The 15,532-nt window shown below is 46.4% G+C and overlaps 1 protein-coding gene across 1 annotated transcript in view; it reads left to right on the top strand.

Moving 5' to 3' along the window:
* KIAA0556 (KIAA0556 ortholog) overlaps positions 1–15,532 on the top strand; it is a 171,901-nt gene that overhangs the window by 77,645 nt on the left and 78,724 nt on the right. The window contains exons 7-8 of the mRNA XM_008566623.1: positions 1,353–1,620; positions 10,102–10,233. Coding sequence (XP_008564845.1) covers positions 1,353–1,620; positions 10,102–10,233 — 400 coding nt within the window. The remainder of the gene's footprint in view (positions 1–1,352; positions 1,621–10,101; positions 10,234–15,532) is intronic.

Genomic DNA, 15,532 nt, shown 5'->3' with positions numbered 1-15,532 from the left:
TCCAGGACACACTTTCCTGACAGTGAGTCTCCTAATTTTAGCATCTTTTGCAATCTGGTTAGGCTGAGAATTTCCCAAATCGTCAAGTCCTGGTTCCTTTTTACTTAACAGTTCTTCCCTCAGTCTCTTTTCTCTCACATTTTACTCTAAGCAGCATGAAGAAACCAGACTGAATCTTCAACACCTTGCTTGGAAATCTTCTGAGCTAAATATCCAAGTTTATCATTTATAAGCTCTGCTTGCCACATAACTGTAGGACACAAGTCAGCTAAGATTCGGCTACTGTATGACAGGATTCCCTCTCCTCAAGTTTCCAGTTACATGTGACTCGTTACCTGAGCCCTCACCTTTAATGTCTCTATTTCCGTTATTGGTCTGTTTACGATGATTTCTCTAAGATGATAAAAATTTTCTATATAGTGTTCTCACTTCCTCCTGAGCACTCACTGGTTCACAGGTTCTGAGGATTAGGACATGAATATATTTGGGGAACCATTATTCAGCCTACCACACAGCTATTAGGTTTATTGGTCAATCATTAAACCTTTATTGATTGCTTCTCATTTTCTCAGAACTATGTCATGTACTACAAGGGCTACAGGGTAGCATAGCTAGGCTGACCAAACATACTGTTTGTCTGGATAATCCAGTTTGTACTCTCTATCCCCTTTTTCCCTTTCAGAAGTATCCTTGTTTAGGTGATACATTTTCTGGTCACTCTGAGTATAGATCTTAATGCTCAGCCTTAAGGAATCTACAGTCTCAGGGAGACAAAAGAAACAGATGAAAAAATCATCAAGCCGTAAATGCTAAATGTTTTGACATTTAAGCTAACCACCCAACAATACACAGGACAGCCCCCAACAACTATCCGCCAGACATTTTACCATCTGGAATTTTAGGGTTATTTGGAGGCCTTTGAGATTTCATATTCACAGTGTGGTCCCTGGACAAGCAGCATTAGGACTGCCTTATTAGAAATGCAAATTCTCAGGCCCCATCCCAGACCCACTGAATCGGAAGATCTGGGGGTGGAACTCCACAGTCTGTTTTAACAAGCCCCAGAACCATATCATCTGTTACACACACACACGCACATGCATTTTTAGTGACATCTCAGGGACACAGACACCACAATCAGTGCTGTAAATACTGCTCTGTCCAGAGAGTTGCTTGTCTTTCCCCATCCTTTGTTTTCTCGTCTTCTAGGAGTGGCAACACGTGGGCTGAGATGATATTGTCAAGTGTTAGTTTGGTGGGAATAATTCTTTGGTTCAAATGATCTATTTTCAAATAAGTTCTTCTCAAAGTCCCATATTTTATTTTTCATCTCTCTTCTTGGCTTTTGGCAGGAGCTAAGAAAAAGCCTGGAACCAAGCATAAATCTGCAAAGGAAACAAAAGGATTGTTCCAGTGATGAGTATGATTCTATCGAAGAAGACGTACTCTCTGAGCCCGAAGCTGAGGACCAGGTGCTGATGGGCCACCCCAGAGATGACCCCCCTCTTTCCAGTGGGGACTCAGTGCAGAAGGATGTTCTCAAGGACCAGGAGACAGAAGGACGCCCTCCCCAGGGCCCAGACACTCTTGTGGTGCTGGAATTTAACCCCATTTCCAAAAGTGAGCTCTGCCTTTTGTGACATTTCTTTGCCTTTGGTGTCTCTGAATCTAATAGTAGGACTTATACCTCCAGGAGTACTTTGGATTCAGCTTTATGTAGACCATCTCATAGGCCAGGAGGTATATCAGTCAGGTATCTGTTGATTGCAAGAGGCAAAGGCTTCCAAATGAACCTGAAATTCCAGATGGTAAATGTCTGGCAGATAATTGTTGGGGGCTGTCCTGTGTACTGTTGGATGTTTAGCAGCATCTACATGCCAACTGGCTACTCTGGTAGCTTAAGCAAAAGGGACTATTTATTGGCCTAGATAACTGAAAAGTCCAGAGCTGTAGCAGGACTCATTTACCTTCCTTCCCTTCCCTCCCCTTCCCTCCTCTTCCCTCCCCTTCCCTCCTCTTCCCTCCTCTTCTCTCCCCTTCTCTCTGCTTCTCTCCCCTTTTCTTCCTTCTCTCTCTTCTCCTTCCCTTCTCCCTCTCATCTCTGCTTTCCTTTGTGTGGATTCCATTCTTAGCTAGGCTTTCCAAGAGATCTGATGGGCTTTGCAACTCCATCAGAAAGTGAATTTTTCTTTCCTAAAAGCTCCGTCAAAAGTCCCAGGCCTGGCTGTCAACCCACATTGGGTCACATGTTATCTCTGAACTAATCACCATGGCTCTGATTGGCCAGGTCCAGTCAATCAGACTAAGGGGTGTGGTTATCACTACCCAACCACATGGACTGACAGTGCATTGAAGGTAGTTTCCAAAGGAAAATCAAGGTGACTCTGGAGCAGGAGCAAGGATGCTGGGCAGGCAGAAACAGCAGCTGTCCACTGGAGGAGGTTTTTCAGAAAAGATCCTACAAAGGCTGGCTGGTTAGCTCAGTTGGTTAAAGCACAGCCTTGTAGGTTCAGATCCCCATATCAGCCAGCCGCCAAAAAAAAAAGAGAGAGAGAGATCCCAGAAAGTACAGTGAGCAAACCAATTGGTGGGGACAGGGAGGAGAGAGGAGGAGGTAGGGAGAGGCCTAATGGCAAGAGCCCTTATCCCCGGACTCAGGCTGGCTTCACCTCTGCCTGCTCCTCTCTCTCTATCCCCAGTGCATCCTCAAAGCTGGCTATGCCAGCTAAGGGAAGAGCATAGTTTCTGAACCAGAGCGAACCTAAGGAAAGGGAAATGAGGGATTGTTTGAAATCAGGCAGTGTGTTAGTTGCTAGGACCACCATAACAAGGTACCACAAACTGGGTGGCTTAAGCAACAGAAATTTATTGTCTCCTAGTTCTGGAGGGTGGATGTCTAAGATCAAGGGTGAGTTTCTTCTGAGGCCTCTTTCCTTGGCTTATAGGTGACCCTCTTCTCCCCATGTCTTCTCATGGTCTTCTCTCTATGTATGTCTGTGTCCTAGTCTCTTCTTATAGGACACCAGTCAGATTGGATTAGGGCCCACCCTAATGACCTCATTTTAACTTAATTACCTCTTTATAGACCCTGTCTCCAAATACAATCGCTTCCTGTGGGTTAGGACTCAAAATATAAATTTGGGGGGAGGGTGGAGGGACAAAATTCAGCCCATAACAGGCAGCCCTGGGAAAATACACACCCAGTGGCTGACGTCTCCATAGAAGACGACATTTGCCCGTCAGACGTGCTCTCGCCATGTTCTCTCCAGCACCAAACCCCTGCTCGGGCAGTTCCCTCTGCCTAGATTACACATGCCCTTTTCTCTCCACTCTGAACCCTGAACCCTGAATGCTGGCTCCCTGCTTTTCCCTCATGACTCCGCTCAGAGATTGCTTCCTGCACAAAGCCTTCCGGTGCTCCCCGCACGGCCGGGTAGGTCAGGCCTCCTCTGTGCTCCCACGGTGTCCTCAGGACGCTGGTCTCACTGACCCGACTTGTCTTTCTCCCCATGGCCTGTGATGCTCTGCTGGGCACAGGCCAGCGTCCCCAGCTTGCAGCCCACACCTGGCATATTGCAGCTGCTCAGGAAGCCTCTGTCAAGTAAGTGAAGGTGTCCACCCTCCTGCTAGAGCATCACGCGGGAAGGGCGATGTTCGATCCTTCTGTGCGAGACCCACTGGGACTGCGCTGCTGCAGGGGATTTTCTCCCAGAGGCGTCAAGGGCAGGAGGGGGCTCCCAGGAGGCTGACCAAGCCCCTGCCCTAGAAATGGGGGGCATGACAGTGATTTCCAGGTCTGAAGGCCCAGGCCACACAAAGACAATTGACTCCAGGCACAGTTCAGGAGTGACACTTGGGCATAAAGTGAGCAGAGAAAACGAATTTCTCACCATTTTACATTTTTTAACAATTGGATTGCTTGGCAGACCCCATGTTGACTGCAGTGACATCTGCCATGGGCAGGGGCTGTCCAGGCTTTGAATGTACACAGGGGCTGTGGGGCGTTCTGCCCACTATCACTGCCCCTGTCCCTTTCATCTGTGGCCTCTGGAGGCTTCTTCAGCCCCAGCAGGAGACAGGATTCTGCAGAGAAGAGCAGGCTAGAGGCTAAGGGGCCTGTTGTATGGTCTCCTAGTCCCCAGCATGGGACTGGAGTTTCTAACAAATGTTGCACATTTATTCAAGAACAGCTAGCAATAGCCTGAAAAGATGTGTATGGCTCTGGGCTGTTCATTCATTCATTCTTGGGCACATATCACGCCCCAAGCACTGTACTAGGACGAGACAGGCCCAGTCCCTTCTCCTAAGGCACTCACATTCTAGCAGGGAAATCAGACAATAAGCACATAAATGCACATATCATAATAATTGCCAACATTTATTGAGGTTTTATTAACATGTGCCAAGTGCTATTCCAAAGGCCTTAGCTAGAGACCCTCATTTAATCCTCACTACAACCCCAAGGAAAATACTACCATTGTACTTGTTTTTCATATGGGTAAACTGAGGCATGGAGTGGTCAAGTAACTTGCCCAAGTTCACAGTTAGGAAGGGGAAGAGCTGGGATCAAAATTCCAGCAGTATGAGACCAGAGCCTGAGCTCTAACCACTAGCCTGACTAAAGAAACCAGGTAAAGTTACAAAGCAATAGTTGGGTTTTGGGGAGCCAGGAAGTAACCCACTCATTTTCCCTCCAAACTTATTAAACAAAGAGAGGCAGGCCTCGGACTCTGATAGAAGAAGAGCCGGTTATCACCTTTACACCCAATGACAGCAGGGATGGAGGCCATTCAGTGCTGTTGCTCTGACAGGGACAGGCCCCCACCCCAATGCTGGCCAAGCTGGACTGCTGCTGGCATGGGCGTCAGCTGGTGGAGGAGGCCATGCCTTCTGGGCTGGGAGGAGGAAGGGAGGAGTGGGGCTGAGCCTTGTGGCTCCCTGCCCCCATGTCTCCAATCCGACTCGTCCTCCGATGCTGGCCAAGCTGGACTGCTGCTGGCATGGGCGTCAGCTGGTGGAGGAGGCCATGCCTTCTGGGCTGGGAGGAGGAAAGGAGGAGTGGGGCTGAGCCTTGTGGCTCCCTGCCCCCATGTCTCCAATCCGACTCGTCCTCCTGCAAATAAAGGGCCACGAGTGAACAGCACAGGGAAAGGCAGAAGTCATTTCTTAAGTAACTGGAAAGGAGAGGGCCAAGTTCATGGGTCAGGTTGGGAATTGAGAGAGGAGGAGAGACTGGTACGTGATGGTCCTAAAAGCTGTGAAGAGTATAAAATAGAGGCTGGTAGGGGGTGGGAGTTGGGGCCACTTTAGCAAGAGTAGTCAGGGACACCTTCTCAGAGGAGATGATGTTTAAGCTGAGACAGGAATGGGACAGCCGAGCCATAGGCACAGCCACAGGCACAGGGAGCAGCAAGCACACAGGGCCTGAAGAGAAAGAGCTTGTTTTGCCAAGGACAGGAAAAGGGCCAGCGTGGCTGGGTTGCACCAGGAATCTGCATACTTAGGTACCCTGGAACATATCCTTGTATAGACTTTTGATGGCCGAAGCAGACCTCCCGGCCAGTTTCTAGAGAGCCGTCTAATGGAGAGGAGGGGGCAAGTAGCTGGGGAATAAAATAGTTGAGGGCTGGGCTTGGAGACAGGCAGGCCTGATCAGATCCTGTTCACATCACTTCCTAGCTCTTTGCCCTTGGATGAGTGAACCTCAGAGCCTTCCCATGTAATGGGACGTATCAGTTTTCTGTCACTGCTGTAACAAATTACCACAAACTTGGTGGCGTAAGACAACACAGATTTCTTATCTTACAGTTCAGTAGGTCAGTAGTCCAACGTGAGTCTCACTGGGCTAAAATCAGTGTCAGCGTGGTACAAGGGACCACTCAGCTCCTGGCTCAGGCTCCCCAAAATTGATACTGAACTCACAAGTCCGGCTGCCTGCTCCCAGACAAAAGCAAACCACTCAAAAGTCAGATGTTGGCAAAAACTGGAAGTCAGCTTTTATTCAGGAATACTGGTGACCTGAGGAGAGATGTTGGGCTAACCCATCTCTCTGGTGAACCTGAAAGAGAGTGGCCAGACTGAAGCCATCTCAAAGCCTCAGGTTTACTGAGGGGGTTTTAAAGAGGGGGATGAGGAAATGGAACGTGGGAAGAGAAAAGCAGGAGGGAGGGGCATGAGTATCAGTGAGAGCTTCATGGAAGGTCTCAGGGGCAAGGTCTCTCTGAGGCCTCGTCTGGTTTTGTTCTCATCTTTGCTGTTATCTCAGGTTCTGGGTAGTACGTGCAAGTCTGCAACTTCAGGCTGGCTGGAAAACAACTTTACATTCATGTAAATAATGTCATCTTGCCCCATAACCAAGATTCAAAATATCAGATAACCATGGGAAAAGAGGGAACTCAGAGAAATGCATGCCAAGAAAAACACTATCTTTTTAAAATATTTTAGAACCCGTGTGGTTTTAGGTCCCAGCATGGCTTTAGTCCTGTTCACTCCAATAAGCAGGCCTGTGTTCCTTCTGGAGGCTCTCAGGAAAATTCTGTTTCCTTGCTTTTTCCAGCTTCCAGAGGCCACCCACATTCCTTGGCTCATGGCCCCTTCCTCAAAGGAAGCCAGCCTTCAAAGCCAGCAAGTTTGCATCTCTCTGTGCTTTGCTTCTGCAGTCACATCTCCCTCTGACTCTCCTCTCCTGCCTCCCTCCACCACTTCCACTTGTGGGTGTGTGTGTGTGAGAATGTGTGTGTTACTGTGGTAACATATATATGGATTAGTCTGTTTTCTGTTGCTTGTAAGAGACTACGTGCAACTGGGAAATGTATAAAGAAATAGAATTTATTTCTTACAGTTTTGGAGGCTGGGAAGTCCATGGTCCAGGGGGCGCATCTGGTGAGGTCCTTCCTCTGGGTGGGAACGCTATATGGAGTCCCGTGACAATGCAGGGTATCACAGGGCAAGAGAATGGCCTGAGCAAGAGAGAGCTAATCTCACTTGTCCTCCTTATAAAGCCATCAGAACCACAACCATCACTCCGTCACTCCACAAGTGGATCAATCCATTCACAAAGGCACAGCCCTCACAATCTAATCACCTCTTAAAGGCTCTGCCTTTTAAATACCATAACCAGATTTCCCACACTTCTAACACCATTACAATGGGGGTCAAGCTTCAATGAGTTTGGGGGGGGACATTCAATCCACAGCATACATTTAACATAAAATTTACCATTTTAACCATTTTTAGTGGTATAATTCATTGTCATTAAGAACATTCATATTGTTACATAATCATTACTGTCTTAAAGGCTCTGCCTTTTAAATACCATAACCAGATTTCCCACACTTTTAACACCGTTACAATGGGGGTCAAGCTTCAATGAGTTTGGGGGGGGACATTCAATCCACAACATACATTTAACATAAAATTTACCATTTTAACCATTTTTAGTGGTATAATTCATTGTCATTAAGAACATTCATATTGTTACATAATCATTACTACTGTCCATCTCCAAAAGTCTTTCATCATCCCAATTTGAAACTTTGTCCCTCTTCCACTTTTTTTTCTTTTTTTTTTTTGTCCTTTTTGTGACCGTCCGCACTGCTCTCAGCCAGTGAGCGCATCGCACCAGCCATCCCTACATAGGATCCGAACCCGTGGCGGGAATGCTGCTGCACTCCCAGCGCCGCACTCTCCCGAGTGTGCCATGGGCTCGGCCCCCTCTTCCACTTTTAAGGACCCTTGTGTTTACATTGGGTCCACCCGAATAATCCAAGATAACCTCCCTATTTTAAGGTTAGCTGACTAGCAGTGTTAATTCCCCTTTGCCTTGTAATTTAACATTCACAGGGCTGGGGATTAGGGCTTTAACATCTTTGGGGACCACTGTTCTGCCTACCTTAGAGGAGTGTCTACCCCCAGGATAGTTGGGGGAGCAGATGAGGCCAAGCATGCCCAGGACATACCCCAGAGCCTGGGCACTCAGGAGGCCGAACTGAATCATGGCTGTCACTCTATGTATCATATTCTCAGCCCTTGGGAAGTCCAGGGTCATCTGCCCCTCTCCATTCTCTGTCTTGTCCCATTGACCTGTGATTGACATAGTCCTCTCTCACACACTGGGCTGCCCTTGGGCCCTGGGTATCCAGCCAACCAGGGAGCAACTAGCCCAGGATAGCTGGGGGAGCAGATGAGGCCAAGCATGCCCAGGACATACCCCAGAGCCTGGGCACTCAGGAGGCCGAACTGAATCATGGCTGTCTATGTATCATATTCTCAGCCCTTGGGAAGTCCAGGGTCATCTGCCCCTCTCCATTCTCTGTCTTGTCCCATTGACCTGTGATTGACATATTCCTCTCTCACACACTGGGCTGCCCTTGGGCCCTGGGTATCCAGCCAACCAGGGAGCAACTACTTCAGAAAATGGTGGAGAAATGTCTGTCTGTGACAGAGTCAAGAGGAGATGGCAGAAAGGGTAGTGAGAGTTGGCCAGACCCTACACAGGTCCCCACACCTACCTTGAGCTCCCAAGAATCACAGGGGGCCCTTGGTTCTGGGACTCCCCCTCCCGTGGGCCACCACAGGCCCCAGAATCTCCTCTGCTGGGACTCCTCTCCCATTGCACCTTAGCAGGCACTTCCCGGGTGTTCTTCCTTCCCAGGCCAGGAGGTCCCCAAGTGCAGGCACCAGAGGGCTCTCCCTGCCTGCAGGCTCTCTGTTCCATTTCCCCACCTGCCTTGCTGCCAGCAGGACTGCTTTTCCACCTGGTCATCTTGAATGCATCCTTCCTGTGCTTGTAAACCTTTGCTGGCTCCAACACCCTGGGGCTACCTTCCCCAAACTCTAGCCATTTGTCACCCCTCTTCACAGGTTTTTGCCATATCCACAAACCACCTGTACTATTTTTTTTCTTTTCTTTTTATTTTTTTCCACTTGTACTGTTTTCAACTGGTATTTAAACCAGTCACCTTCCTTCCTTCCTTCTATTCTCTCTCTTTCTCCTCCTCCCCCTGCTTTCTCCTTCCTTCTCCCTTTCTCTTTCTTTTCTTTCATAATTCTGGGATTGTTCTAAGCAGTAATATTCATGAAATCAAGGATTTGTAATGCCAGATACATATTTTTTCTTTTCATATTGAGATATATAATTGCTTTAAAAACATTTGCCTCCCCTCCCCAATAAATAAATAACTTAGACCATCAGATGAGGTAAAAAAACAAAACAAATCGTTTGCCCAGCAAATGGAGGCAAATTGCCAGCATCTGGAGGCATCCCCTGTGCTGCCAGGGTGCAGGTGCCCCACTGACCTGAGGAGGAAGTCAGACTCTAGAGCCTGGCCTGCGGGCCCTTACCATGCGGCTCTGTTCCCCGGCCCATCACTAGCCCTCACCTCCACACCTGCCACCTCAAGCCCTCGCCCGCCTTCACACACACACACACGCTGCCCATGTCTGGAATGCCCCCATCCTGGTGCCCCTGGCAACTCCTTAGTCATCTATAAGGACCCTCTTCACTGTCACCTCCCCACATACCTGCCAGCCACACCCTTAGGGCACATGCTTCTCCATGGGGACCAGGTCCTTCTGTGCAAGCCCTGCTCTCTTATCTGCTCAGCCGGCCTTTTCCTCAACTCAGCTGTGAGCTCCCTGAGGGCAGTGAGTGTGCTTTGCTGTACTCCTTCCTCTCCAAGTCGTCCTTTGTGGCACCATTACTAATGTACCATGCTGCACCCCACTGATAGTGAGGCTTGTTCCTGTTTAGAAATGTTCTTCCCCTCCCCCCCCCAGCAACTGGCCAGTACAGGGATCAAACCCTGGACCTTGATGTTATCAGCATTACACTGTAACCAACTGAGCTGACCAGCCAGCTCCAGAAATGTTAAAATTTGAAAACCTTTGTGTGTCCCAGAATATTTCATTTATTTACCAAAATGTGGTGCTGGGCACACAGCACTTTCAGCAATCCCAAGCTAGCAAGGGAACTGGCACAGGGTAATTCAATAAATATTTGTGAAGTAAATAAGTGAACGAATAATAAACAAACACTTGAACCAAATGACCCAATTCTGCTTGCGCTCAGTGTCTGACAGGTAAACACTTGTTTTCCTACAGGTGATAAAAGGGAAAGGAATTTGTCGGCTAAACGGAAGGACAACGCTGAGGTCTTTATTCCCAGCAAACCTGAGCCAAACCTGAATCCCCAGCCACCTGCTGTGCTCCCCAACCAGGAGAGGGCATGCTCAAGTAAGAGTTCTGGGGGCCCCTGAGCACAGGAGTGGTCTGGGGCTCAGTCACTCTCATGGGGTGCTGTGATGGGAGGTCTCACTTCATTATGCTCCTCACTGAGGGCTGAGCTGACCAATAGCAAATGTATTAGTCAGGGTTCTCCAGAGAAACAGAACCAATATATATGTATATATAGAGAAAGAGATTATTGTAGGGAATTGGCTCGTGTACTTATGGAGGCTGGCAAGCCCAATCTGCAGGGTGGGTCAGTAGACTGGAGACCCAGGAGGAGCCAGTGTGCCAGTTCAAAGGCCATCTGACAGGAAGAGTCTATGTTGCTGATGAAGTGTGATGGGGAATTCTCTTTCCAGGGAAGCATCCATCTTTCCGTTCTAAAGGCTTTCAATTGATTGGGTGAGGCCCACTCACTTTGTGGAAGACAGTCTGCTTTGCTCTACTGATTAATATGTTAATCTCATGTAAAATGCCCTTTAGAAACACCCAGAATAATGTTTGACCAAATATCTGGGTTCTCCAGTCAAGTCAACACATAAAATTAGCCATCAGAGCTACTTTCTGATTCTACAACCAAACTGTAGTTATAACTGAAATTTCTTTTATTTTTGTTTTTACTTTTAATTTGCTTACTTTATATGGATAATAATACATGCAAATGGCACAAAATTCTAAAGGTGCAAAAGAGTTTATGGTGAAGAGTCTGTTTCTCTTCCAATGAAATGAAAGGTTATGTTTATTGAGCACTTGCTATGAGCCAGCCACCATTGCAGGGTTTTTACTTCTGTCATCTTGTATAATACTTATGATAACCTTTTAAGGTAGGTTTCGTGATTGTGCCCATTTCACAGATAAGGAACCAAGGCAAGGTGCAGGTGATTCACACAGCTGGAAAGCGGCAGCTGAGACTTTGTAGCAGGGGCTGCTGTTACTTGATTTAGATCAGGTGGAACATGGCCTGTCAGGAGCCAATGGATGTGAGGTGACCAGGGAAGAGGCCAGGTTGTTAGGATTGAGAGGGTGGAGGCTCGGTCTCTGAGTGTTACCGGTGGATGGATTCCGGACAGTCACTAGGCTTGCTGAGGAGGCAGTTGTAGGAATAAGACTAGTTGTGATTTTTTATCCTGAACAACCTAGGGTGAGAAACTGGGCATTGAGGAGCCTGCAGTTATGGGGCGGGGGAGCTGGGACCTGACAGTGATGTGGGGCACTGGCTTATCACGTGGCTCGGGTAAGTTTTGAGTCTGCACCACAAGCAGAGGAGACTCAGGCAAGCCAGGTCCCCAGAGCTGGAATCTGTGTGTGGACAAGCCGCTCAGTGCTGAGACCTCTGTAGTAGTTCTCTGATCTTCATCCTGCAGCCAAAGAGAGCCTGCATCCCACCTCAAGGAGCCAGAATCCGATGGGGCAGAGTTAGCATCAAACCATTTCCTAGGGACTTCTTGGAGAAACCCAGAGCCTGGAAAGAAACCTATCTGGGGCCCAAGGAAGGTGGAGGTGGGAGGCAACCACTGTTGGCCCGTTAAGTTCTCTGAGCTGATAGGATCACAGACGTGTCACATTGTAAATAGACAATGGAGGAATGATCTGTGGGGGTCAAGAGCAAGATACAAAATGTTAGATGTCAGAAAAATCTGGCGAATTTTGGCTCTTATCAGCTTTAGTCAGGTGAGGAGCTGGGGAGAGAGAGGAGAAGGAGCCCTGGGACAAGAGAAAGGCCAGGTCTGCTCTCAGAGCTCAACAGCAGGTGAGGGCTGTGGGTGACCATCCCATGTGGTGGTGTTTCTTCTACACCCCTGGATCAACCCGCTGACTGCTGCTGAAGTCAATAGGCCTCCAAAAAAAATTAGAGTGGCTTTACAGAAGTTCCTCCAAAACAAGTTGTTAAAAAACAATGAAACCCAGGATAGAGCCACTGGGCATGAAAACTCCAGAGCCCCTGGTAGGGTAGGAGTGGCACACTGTTGGTCATGCACCCTTCCCAGCCACCTTCCTGAGTTAACTTGGACTCCTCTCTTTCATGTATGTGCCACAATCAATATTTTTTTCATATCCAAGTAATAAAATTAAGAGCCGACACTTATAAAGCACTGAACTGGCTCCCAGGCTGTGTTAAGCACTGCATATGTAATCTTGCATTTGATCATCCAACAACACCATGCAGTAGGTACTGCCATTATCAACACCATTGCACAGAGGAAACCAAGGCACAGAGAGGCTAGGGAATCTGTTCAAGGTCACACAGCCAGTAAGTGGTGAAGCCAGTATGTGAGAACCTGGGCTGCAGAATCTCTGCCCTAAACTACACCGTACAGCCCTCATGTGCTGTCATTTTCTTAACACATACCCACTTCACCCTAGTCCTAAGCAATAACATGCCTGAAAATCATAGGTTTGAGTCACTTGGTATGTTTGTTCTAATGTGCATTAATATAAATATATTACTATCAATATTTTTTTAAAGTTAAACCATGTAGCAACTAAAATCATCTTGTATCCTGTACAATTTTCCTAGGGTTGCCATAACAAAGTCCCACAATCTGAGTGGCTTAACCAACAGAAATGTATTGTCTCACAGTTCCTGAGGCTAGAATCCAAGATCAAGGTATTGGCAGGGCCTCCTCCGGAGGCACTGGGGAAGGATCTGTTCCAGGCCTCACTCTAGCTTGGCTGTGGCAGCTTAAGTGCAGTCTTTACATGGCATTCTCCCTGTGTGGTTGCCTCTCTTCATGTTCAAATTTGCCTTTTTTACAAAGATACCAGTTCTATTGGATTAAGGCCCTAATGATGTCATCTTAATTCAATCATCTGCAAAGACACTATTTCTAAATAATGTCATATTCACAGGTACTAGGGGTTAGGACTTCAACACCCTTTTAGGAGACATGATTCAACCCATAACACAGATCTTTATGTATAACACATTAAGAGCTAGAGCTTAACTAACTAACTTATAATCTGACTTTCTCCAAAAAGTTCTGACATGGTCTAACAAATGACATATAGCGTGTAGTGCATGACTTTAAAAACTATGGGAGGAAATGAGGTGAAGAGAAAACAAGAATAGGAAAATAAGAAGCTGGGGTGAACAAACGAATACCTACAGTGATCACAGAGTGGCTCTGAGTGTCCTGGCCACCATGGCAGAGAAGCATGCATTCATATAAAAAATTGTGTGTCACTGGGCCCATCTGATAAAAATGGTATTTCTTCCTGGTATTTGTTTCTCGGGGTGAACAAACGAATACCTACAGTGATCACAGAGTGGCTCTGAGTGTCCTGGCCACCATGGCAGAGAAGCATGCATTCATATAAAAATTGTGTGTCACTGGGCCCATCTGATAAAAATGGTATTTCTTCCTGGTATTTGTTTCTTAGAGCAATTTGTTCCCTCATACTCTTAAAGAGGATACTGTTTGAGGTGGTAGAATCCTCATTTTGAACAGGTTTGGAGCTCAGGTTTTATCTGTTCAATATACATGGCTCCTACATAAGCCAAACTTGAAGAAAGAGTTCTGTGGCTAAAAGGAAAGTTGAAAACCCCAGCACTGTCACTACCCTCACATTGAAATGGGATTACAGTGGGACCACATCTCACCCAGGTGTTTGGCTCTAAAAACAGCAAAAAGCACAGGGGGCCAGAGTTACCCTTAGAAATCCCTCAAATTGATGATAACGTGTGCTTATATGGCTATATACAGATGACCCCATACAGGTATATCATCTCTCAGTAATCCCAAGAGAGTCAGTCTCTCCATCAGTGTGGGAAAAAAGTCATAGCTTCTTGGCTGAGCCCCAGATAAAGCAGTTGGTTTTGTTTAGGGTCTGGGTTATAGGAAAAATGTGTTTTTAAGCACTGGCATCATGCTGTGGGCACTGGAATATTGACACCACAGAGGCATTCTACTTCCTGAGATTCTACCTCCTGAGAGGACAGTAGAATCACAAACCAGCTCGCCCTCCTCCAGGCAAAACCTGGCATGTAGACTTCCTACCTGCTATTCTTTTGGGGGGTTTGGGGGGGTGGGCAGTGACAATGGCTGGCCAGTATGGGATTCTAAACCCTTTGACCTTGGTATTATAACACCATGCTGCTCTAACCAATACTTGCTTTACTTTGTGTATGGAAGGGGGGCTGTATTTTTTGGTGCATACAAAATTAGACTTTTTATATCTTCCTAGTGAATTGAACTTTTTATCATTATGTGTTGTCTGTCTTTTGCTCTAATAATGCTTTTTGCCTTAAAATCTACTTTGTCTAATACAGAGCTATTCCAGCTTTCTTTTGGTTAGTGTTTACTTTTTGTATCTTTTTTCGTTCTTTTGCTTTCAGACTTTCTGCATTTTTATATTAAGGTTTATCTCTTGTAAGCAGCATGTAATTGGTTTTTATTTTTATCCTCTAACAATCCACGTGTTTTAATGGGAGCATTTAGTCCATTTACGTTTAATGTAATTGCTAGTATATGTGAATTTAAATCTACTCTCTTATTGTTTGCTTTTTATTTGTTCCACCTGTTTTATGTTCCTCTTTCTCTCCTTTCTTGCTCTTTTTTAAACTGACTGTTTTGTATTATTCCTCTTTTTTCCTCTCTATTAGTTTGTTAGTTATGCATTCTTTAATTATTCTTTTAGTCATTACCAGACATTACAACATGCATTCTTGACTTATTAGAGTCTACTTTAAATTAGAAAGCTTACCACTTCCCATTCAGTGAAAGAGCCTTACAACTTTGTTACTCCATTTACTTCCCTACCAACTTAAATGCTATTCCCATGAATTTTAATTCTCTCTAGGTTTTAAACCCCACTAGGCATTAATATTATTATCATTTTATACAGTGAATAGTAATTTAGATTTTCCCTTTTTGTTAACCTTTCTACACCCCTCACTCCTGGGTATTTCCAGGCTATCCTCACTCTCAAACTGTAGCCCCTGAGTCTGTCGAAAGCTCTGTTCCACTTCTCAACCTTGGGGCAGCTCTTATGGGAATTAGCAGCATCTTGAGGGGAAAGTCTTTCCAGATGTTTGGTTCATCCCTGGGTTTCTTTCTCCTGTCTACTCTTGGTCCTGTACTTCTTCACATCCTTGTTCACTCCTCATGCCCTCAAACAGATTTCTTTTTTTCAAAAAGATTTTTATACTATTTGTTGCAGGTTTTCTAGTTGCACTCCAGGAGGGGTTGGTCCATATTAGCTAGCCCACCATTCCAGAAGAATAACCTATTGCCTGTACCCTTTAAAGAGTCATTTCTCCCCTTGCCCTTTTTTTTTTTTTTTTTTTTTTTGGCCAAGCCCATAA

The sequence above is a fragment of the Galeopterus variegatus genome, unplaced genomic scaffold (assembly GCF_000696425.1).
Source record: "Galeopterus variegatus unplaced genomic scaffold, G_variegatus-3.0.2 Scaffold256, whole genome shotgun sequence".
Taxonomy (NCBI): Eukaryota; Metazoa; Chordata; class Mammalia; order Dermoptera; family Cynocephalidae; genus Galeopterus; species Galeopterus variegatus.
Note: the sequence above shows the minus strand (reverse complement) of the source record. Positions and strands in the feature narration are given on the sequence as shown.